General features: G+C 65.2%; 4 protein-coding genes across 4 annotated transcripts; 1 reads left to right on the top strand and 3 right to left on the bottom strand.

Annotated features, from left to right (window-relative positions):
* Positions 1–1,460: 1,460 nt before the first annotated feature.
* EMIHUDRAFT_353020 (hypothetical protein) lies at positions 1,461–2,367 on the bottom strand. Its single transcript, XM_005782424.1, has one exon. The coding sequence runs from the start codon at positions 2,270–2,272 to the stop codon at positions 1,799–1,801; it is 474 nt and encodes a 157-aa protein (XP_005782481.1). The 5' UTR covers positions 2,273–2,367; the 3' UTR covers positions 1,461–1,798.
* Positions 2,368–5,639: 3,272 nt separating this feature from the next.
* On the bottom strand, positions 5,640–5,964 carry EMIHUDRAFT_63906 (hypothetical protein; the record flags this gene model as incomplete). The annotated part of the gene is made up of 2 exons (XM_005782425.1): positions 5,640–5,793; positions 5,840–5,964. 2 exons carry the CDS (start codon positions 5,962–5,964, stop codon positions 5,640–5,642), a joined length of 279 nt encoding a protein of 92 aa, XP_005782482.1.
* A 1,149-nt stretch (positions 5,965–7,113) lies between these two features.
* Positions 7,114–8,420, bottom strand: EMIHUDRAFT_99518 (hypothetical protein; the record flags this gene model as incomplete). The annotated part of the gene is made up of 2 exons (XM_005782426.1): positions 7,114–7,863; positions 7,950–8,420. The coding sequence occupies 2 exons, from the start codon at positions 8,418–8,420 to the stop codon at positions 7,114–7,116; spliced, it is 1,221 nt and encodes a 406-aa protein (XP_005782483.1).
* Positions 8,421–12,487: 4,067 nt separating this feature from the next.
* On the top strand, positions 12,488–13,039 carry EMIHUDRAFT_57235 (RNA pseudouridylate synthase; the record flags this gene model as incomplete). Its single annotated transcript, XM_005782427.1, has 1 exon — positions 12,488–13,039. A coding segment is annotated over one exon (552 nt), but the record flags the coding sequence as incomplete, so codon positions are not given.
* Between the last annotated feature and the right edge of the window lie 1,355 nt (positions 13,040–14,394).

A 14,394-nucleotide genomic window follows, 5' to 3' on the forward strand; every position in this document is an offset into this window, starting at 1 on the left:
TGACGCAAGCCCGGGGGTGACCACCCAATTATCTATCTGCGTCCCTGCTCGGTAGGTGGCTTCGTCCGCCATGGTCAGCAGCTCTCGGCCTCCATCATCCAGCATCTGCTGGAACAGCCTGTCTGCCAGGGTTGCCCTCTGTGCGCCCCTCCCCTTCAGCGCATCCCCCGTCTCTGCATTGAAATCCCCCCCGATCATGTATTCCCCTCTCGTGGCATCTAGCGCCTCCGTTAGCTTCTCCCACGTCGGTCTCACCGCCGCCGCCGTCCTCTGTCTCACCGGCATGTAGACCCCGAACTGCGTCCACTTCCTGCAGCTGGCCACTTCCTCTACCTCCACGCTCACTATCCTCCCCTCCTCGATTTCCGTCGCCACCGCTCTCCCCTCAGCGTCCCTGCGCTCCACCTGAATGTGGGTTGGGTCCCACACAATCATTACCCCTGTGTGCATCTCCCCCGAGATGTGATCGCACCACCCTGGCGTGCCGCACCCGTCTAGCCCTCTAGTCTGAAGCAGCGCCACGGTCTCTTCCAGCTCTCGCCTAGTCTGTTTGGTGTCTGCGAGGGTGGCGATGGTCACGCACCCCTGCTTGAGGATCCCGATCACGTCTTCTAGCTTCTCTGTCGTGTCATTCCCTGTATCCCTCACCCGCCTTGCCCCCCCTGCCCCCCCTCGCAGCTCCTCAATCGTCTCCATCGTCCCATCCCGCCTCTCCAGGTGTAGCCCACACACGTTGAGGGTGAGGCAGTGCGCGCGCCGCTCCCTCTGCTCACCCCTCCCTCCCCTCGCTTTCGCCACTCCCCTGCCCGCCCCCCGCCCGTTGCCGTGCAGCGCACGCATGAGCGCGTTCCACTCCTGTACTGACATGTGCCACACGTAGTCTGCCGGCACCCCCAGGTGCTTAAGATCTGGGTCGGTCAGCAATTCCTCACCCTCCACCTGCAACAGACAGTGCATGAATGCACCCGTGTATATACCACCACTCCTCTGTGAGCGCGCATTTCTCTCGCTCTCTCGCGACCGTAGTGGCGTGGTGCACCTCCCATGTGCCAGTGGCTGCCAGTTCGAATGTGGGGGGAGGGGGGGCAGAGCGTGGGCTGAGCGTGGGCTGAGCGTGGGCTGAGCGTGGGCTGAGCGTGGGCTGAGCGTGGGCTGAGCGTGGGCTGATGCTTCGCTCGGCCCAATCTCTTGCATTGGCGCACACCGTTGGGTACAGGTCGTCGTCGTCTTCCACCTCCATGGTCGGTATCGCCTGGGGTGCAGGCCAGTCCACGGGTCGGGACAGCCTGGGCTTTTGGCGTCAACATCCGTACGAGTCCAGTCCGCCCCCGTGCAGCCCGGTCGTGCGAGCAAGTCGGCTCCACGTACCGCTAGCACGGGGTCTACTAGAGCTACTCGGCCTGAAGCCGCGGCGGCGGCAGTGGCGGCGGCGGCGGCCATGGCCATCATGCCTGCAAATTCGGACCACAATCGTTAGAGTACGCCTTAACTAATTTCGATAACAAACACGCCCCCGCACCTAACCTACGACTTGAGCGCTAACAGTACCACGCGCGCGGCTTCGAGAGTAGCACACACACACACACACACACACACACACACACACACACACACACACACACACACACACACGCACACGCACACGCGCACACACACACACACACACACACACACACACACACACACACACACACACACACACAGAGAGAGTCACACACATTCACAACCGGAATAGCGCCGCAAGACCTCCATGGCCGTAGAGTAGAGATGGGTAGCCCTCCGAGTGCCGCGAGGGGCATCACACGCTCAGGTCGGCGTTTGCGGCCCGAGGACGCGCAATCGTGAGCTCTGCCGACGGCTCTGCGCCGCGTCTGGCCGCCGCGTCCGCCGCGACCCTCGCGCTGGCCGTCATTTTACGGCTGGATCGGACGAGTAAGCAGAGACCAGTCACGACGCCCAGCGTGCACGGGAGCGCGATGGCCATCGCCTGCCTCCCTCCCCAGCCGGGCACGAGACGGCAGACCGTCTGCTTGGACAGGACGGTAAAGGCCAGAAAGCAGCAGATCCCCACGCATGGGAGGGCGCGCGCGTTGCCCCACGTGGACTGCGGCGCGGCGCTCATCAGCCGCGCGTCGTTGACGCACGCGAAGAGCAGCGCGGCGACGCACGGCAGCAAGAGCCCGTTGACGACTTGCGCAAACATGATGATGCCGATTGTGGGCAGCCGGGCGAGGGTGGGGATCAGCGCCAGCAGGACCACTGCGCTCATCATGGCGCCGCGGCCGCCGTGCTGCCAGCGGTCCGACGCCGTCGCGCCCACCCACTTGCGCGCGCTCCTCGGCTGCGGCGGCGAGCCAAAGCCTGCCGCGGCGTCGGGGCTCGCCGTGGCGGCTGGAGCCGCCAGGCTGCTCCCGATTGACGGGCCTCGGCCCGCCTCCGTCCCCTCCTGAGTGGCGAGGGCGCTCAGGGCACGCAGCCCAAACATGTCCTCCACCGCCATCGCGCACGCCAGCGGCACCGTCATCGCCGACGAGACGCCAGCGCCAAACAAGCCGAGCGCGAAGCCCCAGACGCCGACCCGCCCCATCGCAGACCGGAGGACGTCCGCGACGTCGCGGAGCTCGAACTCGGCCGCGTCCTTGTGCACGTGCATCCCGACGATGAGGATGAGCAGCGAGATCAGGCCCGACAGGCTCGCCGAGAGCAGCACGCCCCGCTGCACCGAGCGCGCCGACGCGCCGCGCGCGAGGGCCGACGAGAGGAGCAGGTTGTGCGGCACGGTCGTGGTGCCAACCAGGCCGAGGGCGACCTCGTACGATCCGGCCGGGATGGTCGGCACGAGGCCGCCGACGAGCGAATTGGGCACGCCACTCCCACCAATCACGGCGGCGAAGCAGACTATCATCGCTGCAACCACCGCCGAGAAGAGGAGCGACAGGCGCTGCGTTGAGCCGGCGACGACCATTCCAGCGCACAGGGGGCCGAGCAGCACGTTGATGGTGTACAGCGCCGCCTCGTCCGTCACAACCAGCCGCACCGCCGCCATCGTGCCGGCGAAGTTGTTCGCCTCGTACGCCCAGCCGCCAAACACCACATAGCACGCGAGCACCTTGCGCAGGAACGCAAGCCGCGAGCCCTCTGGCATCTTGAAGTAGGCGCAGTCCCCGAGCGTGCGGTTCGACACGTTTGTAAGCCGCCCCGACGCCTCCTGCAGCACCCACGCGACGACGGCAGCCACAACGACGCACCAAAGCAGCGCCTCCTGCGCGTCTGCGCCGGCCTTTGCACACACCGCCACGGTGCCGGGCCCAATCGTGCTCGCCGTCAGGGTCGTCCAGACGATGAGCTCGAAAAGCACTGAGCACCGAACCATCGTTGGTGCACCGCCCGGAGGCGCAGAGAAACTGTGGCGGCTGCGTGTAGAGGCTCCAACTCGACGCTCATAAGCTCCTCCCTGGGTTCCAACTTTTTGCGGGGCACGGTACTCGCGCTCACTCCTATCAATTCAATGTTATGGTTTTTCGGCCAACCCAGCTCAAGACCATACCCCCCCGCCAGCTGGCAGACCTGCTTGGGGGTATGGTAGGGCTAGTCTTGGGCGGTCAGGACCATACCCTCACCCCTTTGGGCCGCCGATGCTTGCTACCAACCATACCCCGGAAAAAGTTGGAACCCTGACCGAATTCCTGACCGTAAGAGCGGATGAAGAAAAAGAGAAAGAAGGCATGGTGTGCGCGAGTGGGAGGAGCGTGCGCGCGCCGCCGTGCGCGATAGCCGACGATAGGCGGAGCGGCCGCCCCAGCGGGCGCGGGCCGCTGAGCCCTGGTCCGACAGCCTGACAGCAAACCCCAGACAGCGCCTGACAGTGCCCGACAGCCTGACAGCGCGTTGACAGCACTTTCTCTGACAGCCTCGGTCTGTGCTGCTGTCGGGCTGGTCAGGCTGTCTGGCTGTCAGCGCTGCTGTCAGGCCACTGTGTGCTGTCGGGCTGTCGGGCAGCTGTCAGGCTGTCACGTTAGAGGGCCTGACAGCGACGGGTCACCTCTGATGTCAGGCTCTGCTGTCAGGCTGTCAGATACGTGCTCTGTCAGCACCGGCCCTACGTCTGACAGCAGCAGCAGCCTAACAGCTCTGACAGCTCCGACAGCGTCTGACAGCAACACCCGACAGCTCCGAAAGCACCCGACAGCTCTCAGATCACCTCGCCTGTCAGACCAGATAAGCCTCTCTCAGGATCACAGACACCCCTCTCAGGATCGATCACAGCACCGGCAGGGGCGCGCCTCAGGATCAAGCACCCACGGCAGGGTCTGTGGGGATCAGCAGACCTTGAGGGGGCGCGCTGAGGATCATAGGCCCGAGAGGGGTGCTGTCAAGATCACAGGGCTGCAAAGGGTGGCACTCGAGATCAGAGCGCCAAAATAGGTGCAATACAGATCAGCGGCCGGAAGTGGGCGCAATACAGAACACGAGCGCCGAAATTGGTGCAATTTACATCATGAAACCGTCGCGCGCCCAATCACGTGCGCTATACCGGTCGCTCATGCGCGTCCTGTCGCTCATGCGCGTCCTGTCGCTCATGCGCTTGTCGCTGGGAGGTGGCGCCGGGCTGGCCATCGGCGCCGCTCGCGCGCTCGGCGCCGCCGAGGATGGCAGTCGTGACGGCGGCCGCAGTATTCGGCGTAGACCGCACGCGCAGCGCGCTCCGTGTTTGCCTTGAGGAGCGCAGCGACGAGTCCGTAAGGAGCGGTCCCAGCTTGCTGGGTGCGGCGCCGCCGCGCGCCGTATCGAGAGACTCTGTCGGGGAAGGTTAAAATACGCGCCGCAGGCTCCCCGGGCCGTCCGCGCACAGACCACAAAACCCTCATGATCTATATTGCACCCGTTCCGGCGCTCGTGATCTGTATTGCGCCCACTTCCGGCCGCTGAGATCTGTATTGCACCTATTTTGGCGCTCTGATCTCGAGAGTGCCACCCTTTGCAGCCCTGTGATCTTGACAGCACCCCTCTCGGGCATATGATCCTCAGCGCGCCCCCTCCAGGTCTGCTGATCCTCACAGACCCTGCCGTGGGTGCTTGATCCTGAGGCGCGCCCCCGCCGGTGCTGTGATCCTGAGAGGGGTGTCTGTGATCCTGAGCCGCCCCTGCCCCCTGTCAGACACGCACCCGACAGCACCTGACAGCACTGACAGCACCTGACAGCTGGTCTGACAGAGGCACCTGACAGTGTCTGACAGCTGCCCGACAGCCCGACAGATCACCTGACAGCACCTGACAGCCTGACAGCCAAGGGGGCTCAGCGGGCCCGGGCGCGAAGGCGCGAAGGGCCGAAGGCCGCCGCGCGGCGCGCGGGGGGGGGCGGGAGACGCTTGAGGGGCCAAGCCTTATTTAAAACGTACCCGTAACAACCAAAGATCCTCGCGAGCTAGCAATAAAGGTGAAGCAAAATGCGCGTCGCGACCGCGGATCCCGCACGCCCGAGGCGACCGCACGCCCGAGGCGAGCGGAGAAGCATCGCGGCCGCTGCTCTCTGGGACGCCGCGGCGCGGCGCACGACAGAGGAAGGCCCCGCTGCTCGAATCTGTGGCGGGCGGCGCCGACAGAGGAAGGCCCACCTCGAATTCGGAACCTGCCAGCACCTAGTTGTAGTAAAGCTCGAGGCCCATGCCGTCGTGGATCTCGTAATCGTCCAAGCTGATGTGGTCCTTGTACACCGTGTACCACTTTTGGATGCGCAGCTTCTCTGGCCGCGTGCCCGTCTGCGGGGCCGGGGTGGCTCGTGCTGGGCGGGTGCTCAACAGGCAGGTGCGCCGCGCGCTCGGGCGAGGTGAGTCCGGACGGCGGCGGGCGGCGGCGCGTTGCCTGCGCGGCGAGGAGCTTCTTGAGGTCGCCGACGGTGTCATCAGGGTTGCACTTGACTCGGATCTTCTTTCCCAGCCGGTCGTTGCAGATGACCTCGATCATACCGCGGCCACCCGGACCGCGGGAGGAAAGGCCGGGCCAGTGGTGCGGCGGCGATCGCCCAGCGATCACTGCGAAAAAAATGTTTTTTGCAACCGTTTCCAAATCAGGCGGCGCCCGTCGATTGAGCGGAATTCGGCACCACCGGCCCACTTCAAGACGCGCGCTCCGCCCAGTCCGAGGATGCCATTCGATTTGATGGCGAATGCCGAGGGTGCGCAGGGAGGCAACGCGGAGAAGAAGCCCAAGAAGAAGATCGTCTATGGCGGCGCCTCCGGGTTCAACCAGGTTGGTGTGCCCGGGGGGGTGAGCGTGAGCAGAACGCAGGCACCAGCGCCGGCCACGGTGAAGCCCAAGGTGATCACGACCACAAGGCCCGCGGATCCCAAGCCCAAGATGAGCGTGCCCGTCGAGGCTTACCCCACGCACGAGGCGGTTGAGACGGTCAGCTCGCCTCGCTTGTCGGACAACCCATTTAAACGCCAGGACAACGGCTTCGGGTTTACTGCAGACGCTTCTCCGAAGGCAAGCGGAAAGAAGAGCGGCTCTGGGACCGAGGAAGGTAGCAAGAAGGCCTCCGCCTCGACGGCGAAGTCGGCAGGCGGCTCGATGTGCGCGACGATGTGCCGATGCCTTGGAAAGTGAGGGAAACCAACGACCGCAAGTCGGACTAGGAAGTCGTCGTCTCGGTGGGTGTGCAGAGAGCTGAGAGCAGCAGCGTCGTGGTGTCGATACGGGTCTACCAGCAAGAGCCGACACCAAGGCGTTGCCATCTGTTCGTTGTGAGCGTCTCGTTGCCAGTCTCGCGGTAGCTTAGAGTAGTGTGTGTGAGACTGCTTCACGGACGGCGCGGGCGCGACGCCGGCGACGGTAAGTGCACACCCCGACCGCCGAGGTGCGATCAGGGGCGCCCGCGCCCATGGGCCCGTGGCCAATAGGGCGAGTGTACTTAGAATCTGAGATTGGTAGCAAGACGTTTTGGGACGCGACTCGCGAGGAGCGGACGGAGGGCCTCGCCGCGGCCCCAGCTCTCTCTCAACTTTGACCTTTGAGCGCGGCTCCGGCTGCCGGGAGCCCGGGACGACGAGCGGGCCGAGCGGAGAGGGATCGACGTTCGGAAACGGGGGCCACTTCACGTTCAGGGAAAGGCGCTCAGGGCACGTCAAAGACCGCGGAGCTGCAAAGGTGCGGGTTCTCAAACTCGACGGCGTCCCCGGCGGCCTTCCCGGGGACGGGGAAGAGGCGAGCCGTCAATGGCTTGTTTAGCCGGAACGCGAGAGCCGCGACGTCGAGGAGGAGCGCCGCGAGCTTGGCCTTAGGCACGTCGCCCGGCACGGGGACGGTGTCCAGGCCCAAGCCGCACACGGCCGAGTAGGCGAGCAAGTCGTGGATGCGGTAGGCGCCGTCGGCCGCGCCGCGTGCCAAGCCCGCATCCTCGAGGGGCGGCAACATGAGGCCGCAGTAGCCGCAAGTGTCGACGGGCAGCTCTTTGAGCGCGCCCGTCACCAGCGCCGCCGCGGCGAGGGTGCCGCTCTGTCCAAAGGAGCCGAGGCCGAGCGACTCGAAGGAGCCGGTCAGCGGGCTCGCATCGCCCATCGGCGCGACGCTCGCGTCGATCCCGTCGTACTGTAGGCCGTGCGCCTGTGCGGGGTCGCCAGGCCGGGTCCAGGCCTGGGCTAGAGTAGGGCCGCGCACGGCAGGTGCGTGCGCCTGCGACAGCTGCCGCGCAATCGCCTGCAGCGGCAGCAGCTGGTCGGTGAAGGTGTCGACCAGGAGTGCCTTTGCGCGAGGCAGGTCGCCGCCGGCACGGGGCATCGCGTGGGCGAGAAGCTCGGACGTCTCGCAGCCGATGGCGAAGGAGGGGGAGGCGCCCTCGTGGTAGGACGCGGGGAAGAAGGGCGTCTGGCGGGGGCGAGGACGCCAACGTGGGTCGCGAGCGGCCTAGCGGCGGGAGCGGGCCGCGCCATCTCCGTTGCCTTGGGAGGCACGTTGAAGGAGGCGCAAAACTGAAAGTTTCCCTCGCCGCCGGCGGTCGTCTGCGAGATGGTAAGGATCGCGTCCGCGAGGCGCGAGGCGGCGGCGCGGTCAAGCGGCCCGGGCATCGCGCCGGAGGCTGAGATGCGCGGCCCGAGCGCTACGATCTGCGGCACGAGCGCGAGGCCCTCGGGCGACGTGGCTGGGCCTGCGTTGAAGAGGCCGACACCGAGGCGCAGCAGGGTGGCGTCGAGCCGGCGGAAGGCCTCGAGCGCCGCGGTCGCGTCGGAGACGTCGACCCACGACTCAAAGCTCTGGCTGCTGATCCGTGTCGTCTGCACCTCGTAGCCCGCGTCCTCGAGCCGCCGCCGCGCGGAAGACACAAAGGCGGCGGCCCGCGCGAGCTCGAGATCCCAGGCGTCGGGCTGGTTAGGGAGAAGGCTGAGGCCGAGTGTCACCGTGCGGACCTTCAGGAGCGGCTTCATGTATGTCACAGCGGCGCAAGCACGAGCAGCCGGCACGGGCACGTACGAGTCTTGGTGACGACGGTGTCCTCGGAAAACGGGGGCGGCGGCAGCCGTCAACGGCGGGAGCGACGGGCGACTTTTTTTCTCTTTTTTTGCGTCAGCGCACCTCGACGGCCTCACCATGCGGCGTCCACGACGGCCTCACCATGTGGCCCGGCAGGCGGGCTTCCAAGGCCGGCGCTCCTTGCGGGCACCGGTGGGCACCGCGGCGGCACCTCTCCGCCACACCTTTGTGGCACCCCCTGCGCTTTAAGCGCCTCTCCTCCCAAGGCTGAGCTCCTCCCTGCATCTCGCAGAATGTCCCTTGTAACGTGAGAGAGTGCGTTGTGTCCGCGGACAGGCCCCTCCACCCTTCACGTACGGATCATGTAGTCCCCACAATCGCTGTCGTGGGATCGCTTGTCATGTGAGAGAGTGCGTTGTAAATAAATAAACAAAGTGAATCATAGAAAAGCCAGCCTTAACCTTTGGGGCGTACCTTCAGGCGCAAGCCGAGGGCACGCTCTGGCTGAGCAATAGCCTGGACGAGAGGACGGGAATGACCCGCTTTGTCACGGATTGGCTTGCGCACCACAAGCCAGGGAAGGGGCATCCGGAACGCACAGTCAAATCGTTCGCCTTTCAGGAGGCGGAGAGTATCAGCCGAAGGGCGAAGGTGCGTTGGGCCGCGCGCAACGGCCACGCAGTGCTGTCGTTGCAGCACGACGGTATAGTCGTAGCGGTCAAGAGAGGGAGTGACGCCGGCGACGTGGCGGAACAGATGGCGAGGGCGAGTGAGGAGGCGCTCGGATACCGGCAGCCGTGCGAGCTAAAAGAGCAAGAGCCGCCGAGCGGAGTAGCGAGACCGCAACTGGCGACACGCGATGAGGTGGGAGGGGTAGTGCCGGGGCTGGGAGAGATGGAGGGCTCGCCCCCGAGGCACGGCGCGTGGGTAAGAGACGCCGAACTCCAGGAGGATCCGCTATTCCGCTTACGCGCTTCCTACTGCGGTGGGACGAGTTTGAGGTCGGGACACGGGCGCTGTCCGACAGAAACGGGACGCAGGTCATGATGGGCAAGGATAGAGAGCCGCTCGGCTCGGAGAAGGGCCGTGAGCTCAACGCGGAGGTTGCCAGGATATGCCTCGCGCTGCACAGAGCGCGGCCCTCCACGCACCTCGCTGCGACGGATGGAGGGAGAGACATGCCAAACAAGTGGGTGGGGGATAGGTTCGTGCCTCGACCAGTAGTGTCGTATGGGGTGTACGAAGGGCCGGCCCGATTCGGGAGACCCGTCGAGGGATCTGAACAGCTCGAGAGCGGGGACGATGAGCTGCGGCTCGCGTTTGGGCAAGGGCTGTGGGGCGGCAGACTGCCAGACCACTGGCAGGTGATAGACGCGGAAATGTACGCGGTGCTGGCTTACCTGCGTAAGATGGCAACGGCGGAAGATGCGGCGGACAGGAGGTGCCTCGTCTTGAGCGACTGCAAGCCCGCGCTACAGCAGATCGAGGCGGCGTACCGAAAAGGCTCTCTCGAGGGGCTCAGGGAGTGGGATCGGGGCTCAGGGAGGGGCTCAGTTAGAGGGGATATGCAGATATCGCGCCCAGCTCGAATCTGTCACGTTCCTGTGGGTACCGAGCCACGCGGGGTGCGCTGGCAACGCCTACGCCGACGCAGCGGCGACTGCATACATGGGGGCCAGAGAGATTGAGGATGCCACCGACGTCATCCGTGGAGCAGTGAGGACACGCCCGTGTCTATACACGGACCGCCGGAGGATGGCAGACAGAGAGTGGGGGCGGGAGGTACTGGACCGGAGGACTTATTACGCCACACGCGGCCACACGAACGAGTGGGTGCGAGGACGGCTCGGCGAGGGGCTCACGGCGGGGTCGCACACGGCAGGGGTGACGGGGCCGCTGTGGAGCGATGTGGTCAGGGGAACGACGAGACACAAATGGGACAAGCGCCAGCGGATCAAGGATCAGCACGGCGAGCGCGAGAGATTTCGCCGACGTGGATGATCAGAACGTGGTGACAAAGACCGTCATGGGAGCGCGTGTGCGGCAGCAGGCGGGGGTGCCACACGGAGCGCACCACGAGAGGATTATGCGGGGAGAGGCGGGGAGAGAGACCCCGGGCGCCGCCACAAGGAGCGAACTCAGGGGCTGCCTCGTCTGTAAGGCCGCGAGGGACGCGGCGAGGAGGGCGGCACTAAAGCGAGACCCGCTGTGTCCGATCGTGCGGAAAGCCGCGCAGCAATGGACCGAGGAAGATGAGAACCCGCCTAGAGCGACGATGGCGCACTTGCTTAGCGGCGCCTGCCTGGGGAATAGGGAGCAGGCCAGATGGTTCCTCAGAGTAGCGCGAGCGCAGACGGGGACGGCGATCAGCAAAGTAGCCCAGGCGGCACCCGACTCCAAGGATACGCTGAAGACGCTGAGGATAGCGCATGTCGCTGCGCTGAAGGGCTCACGCTATAGGGTGCTGGATGAGGACGGGTACGATGCACTGGCCCCAGCCGTCGGGGGGGTGTTGCCAGCACTGGTAGATGACCTCTCGGAGAAGAGCCGGAGGGACCTTGGCGCCGGGGTCACGAGGAACTTGCAAGTCGTGGCCGAGGCGGCGACGGGAGCGGTGCAGAGGTGGATCCAGCTCAATGATGAGGCTACGGCGCGCATAATGAAGAGAGAGGAACACATCGAGTGGCTGAGGAAGCTCTTCACTGGGTGGAAAGAGGCTCGGCCGGCCTTGAGGGAGACAGGGAGTCGCAGAGGAGGGATAACGCAGGGACGGGCCAACAGCCAGTGGGACGAACGAGGGCCGCGACGGCGGCTCAAGCGGGAGGGAGCGGAGACGGTGGGCAGCGAGCGAAGTGGGTGAGACTGATGATGCTCCTTCGACTTAGGGAGCGGTTCAGATGCTGGGCGGGCTTCAGGCTGGTGCTCACGCGAAAAGGAATCGACGCGATGTACAAAGCATACAAGAAGAGAGAGAGAGAGAAGGGGAGAAAGAAGAGGACGGACATCAGTGATGACGAAACAGAAACTAGCGCAGACGAGAGCAGGGCAGACCCGGGGACTGGGGAGCCGGAGCAGACGGCATCGGCCGCCGAGGGAACGTTGGGAAGAGGCACGAGGAGGGCGGTGACCTCGACCGACTATGGAGGACCCGTCGCCAGACGACGCACGGCAGAAGACGGTGAGGCGGAGCAGACGCGCAGGGCGAGACGAGGGAGGGAGCAGGATGTTGCGGAGATCAGCAGGAGGATGACGAAGAGATTAGGAGCAGCAGGGACCCGAGGGACCATGTGGAAGACGGCTAGTGCTAGTGTCGTAGTCCCCCATCGGGAGGACGACCCCGGCTAGTCGCCGACCACACCCACAAAGAACCCTGCACAAAGATCGCAAGGGCGGGGACCTGTTCCTTTTTACTCATCTCACAGTAGAGAGGTGTCCGTTTTTATTTATTTATTTAAAGCCAACCAAAACCCAAATCGTCGCGCTCGAGAATACGAGCGACATCATCGAGAAGGCGCGATGGTGCGTCGACAATAGCGACGCCTGCGAGGCCATCGCCACCGCTTCGCGGCAGCTCTTCGTCCGCGCGTATTGGCCGGCGGCCTCTCGGAGCGTAGCGGAGTGAGTGGGCCCCGAGTTTGAAAAGGGCGACGGACGCTTGCGTCCTAGCCTCCAACAACGCCTCCCCGGCGCAGAGGGGCCCCCGGAGGGATGCACAACCGACCCACGCCACGCCGCTTGCGGCGGACTTTGCGGCTGCGTTTTCTTTTTGCAGTCCGAGCCAGTCTGCTGTGAGAGGGGCTTGTCTTGTAAAATTCTTTTTGCGTTGTTCTCCGAGGCTCTGCACCAGACCGCCTCCGTCCTCCGCGGTCTCGCCGTGTCAGAGTTGCGAGCAGCAGCCGCCGCACGCTCGCTGTGTTCCGCCGTCCACCCACAGTGGCCGCTCTCCCCGTCCACCCGTTCGCCACCGCTGCCGAGTGAGCGGCTGCGGCCATAGCAGATGGTGGTGTGTCAGCCGTTGCCGCGCCTCGTGGCTGAGACAGCAGGGCTCTATTTCATCCACAAGCCGCCTGGTCTCGCGTTCCACTCGACCGACGACGAGACCGGCCTGCTGCCGCGCCTGCGAGAGCTGGGCTCTCTGCACGAGCCTCTCCTGCCGTGCCACCGGCTTGACCGCGTGACCTCTGGGCTCATGGCGGTGGCCAAGAGCCGCGAGGCTGCTTCGGCGATGGCCCTCCTCCTCCGCGAGCGGCGCGTGCACAAGTACTATGTCGCGCTCGCCGCTGGCAAGCCAAAGAAGAAGCAGGGCAGGGTGATTGGCGACATGGCGCGCAGCAGGCGAGGGCAGTGGATGCTGACGCGAGAGCGGAGCAACCCCGCTGTCACCCACTTTGTGAGCGCAGCTCTCAGTGAAGGGGGAGGATGCCACGCCTTTCTTCTGAAGCCGGCGACGGGGCGGACTCACCAGCTGCGCGTCGCCCTCAAATCGCTCGGCGCACCTGTGCTCGGCGACCCTCGCTACGCGGCGTCGAGCGCCGGTTGCGAGGCGCGCGCCTACCTGCACGCAGCAGCAATGCGTCTTCCAGGCGGCAGGCCGAGCCTCACCGCCGGAGGGAGGCCGTGCACCGTCCTCTGCCCGCCGGTCGGCGAGGCGGCGGGCAGCCGCTTTGTGAGCGCTGCCTTCTCTGCGTGGTGGGAGAGCACGTTCGAGGGCGCCGTGAGCGAGCCGGGCGGCGATGCCTTTTACGACAGCAGCCTCGTTGGTGGGCTGGAGTACCACTCTCACGCAAGAGGCGAGGTGCTATCGAGCTGGTTTGCGGGCACGCCGGTGGCATCTCGGGTATGAGTGTTCTGCTCGCATCATCGTTTCTTACCCCTTGCCGTGCCGAGTTTTTGCGTGCCCGAATTTGAACTAGGAAAAATTGTCCCCACTCACAGTTATTGTTATGGTGTTATGGCTCTCTGGGCATAGCAGCCCATAACAGGGCCCATAACAGCCATAACACCCATAACATGTTATGGCCTTATGGGCTGCTATGGGAGGGCCGTCCCGGGTCCACGGTGTTATGGCCCGAGAGGCCACGCCGGACTGCTCGCCGCTGGAATTTCCGCTTCGCGCGCTGCCGCGCGCGAGGTAGGTTCGGCATCGATCGCCAAATATTTTCTCTTTTGCCCTCAAGTTAAATTCAATAACATATATATATATTCCCTGAGGCTGAGCGATGGCTTCAGATCGTGCTCAATCAAGACCAGCCCCCCCCCCCGCTCACGCAATTTGCTTCCCGTTTCTAACTCGTACTCTCTGCCTAGATTCTTTTTCCTTCGCGGCAACGCGATGGCGGCAAGGCCACTTTGCGCGCCCGCCTCGTCACGCAGAAGACCAACGGGCGTCGGACCGCGGTGAGACCGCGCCGCCCTCCGCGCCCGCCCGCGCCCGCAGCGTGAACACATACGCGCGTCCCTCGCCGCACGGAAACATACGCGCCAGCCGCGCACACAGCCTCACATGCAGCGCAGACCGCATGCCCGCGCCCTGGGCCGCCGACGACCCGGTCGGGCGGGCTGCGCGGCCGCCGCACACCACCAGGCAGGCGCACGAACACCCGCAGCACGCCGCAACCCACCGCGCAGCCCTGCCAGCCAAGCCTGCGCCTCCCAGCTGCACAACAGGGCGCACAACAGAATACAGCACACAGTGCACACACCGGCAGCGCGCGCGCAGCACACGCAGACGCGCGCGCGACCGCAACACGCACACGTACACAGCACGCGCGCGTCGCACGCCAGCGCAGCGCCACACACAGAGCACACTTCCCATCAGCAGCAGCAGCCTGCCACAATCCACATCTCACACACGCGCGCACACACTCCCCCCTACCGGCGCACGCATTGGGCGTCGCCGAGAGCTCCCAAAGCTGACTTGTGTGGCTG

Source organism: Emiliania huxleyi (assembly GCF_000372725.1).
Source record: "Emiliania huxleyi CCMP1516 chromosome Unknown EMIHUscaffold_19, whole genome shotgun sequence".
NCBI lineage: Eukaryota > Haptophyta > Isochrysidales > Noelaerhabdaceae > Emiliania > Emiliania huxleyi.

Bases quoted from the DNA above. Each gene is read 5' to 3' on its own strand.
- EMIHUDRAFT_353020 (XM_005782424.1), bottom strand. From the start codon at position 2,272: ATGATGAGCGCAGTGGTCCTGCTGGCGCTGATCCCCACCCTCGCCCGG.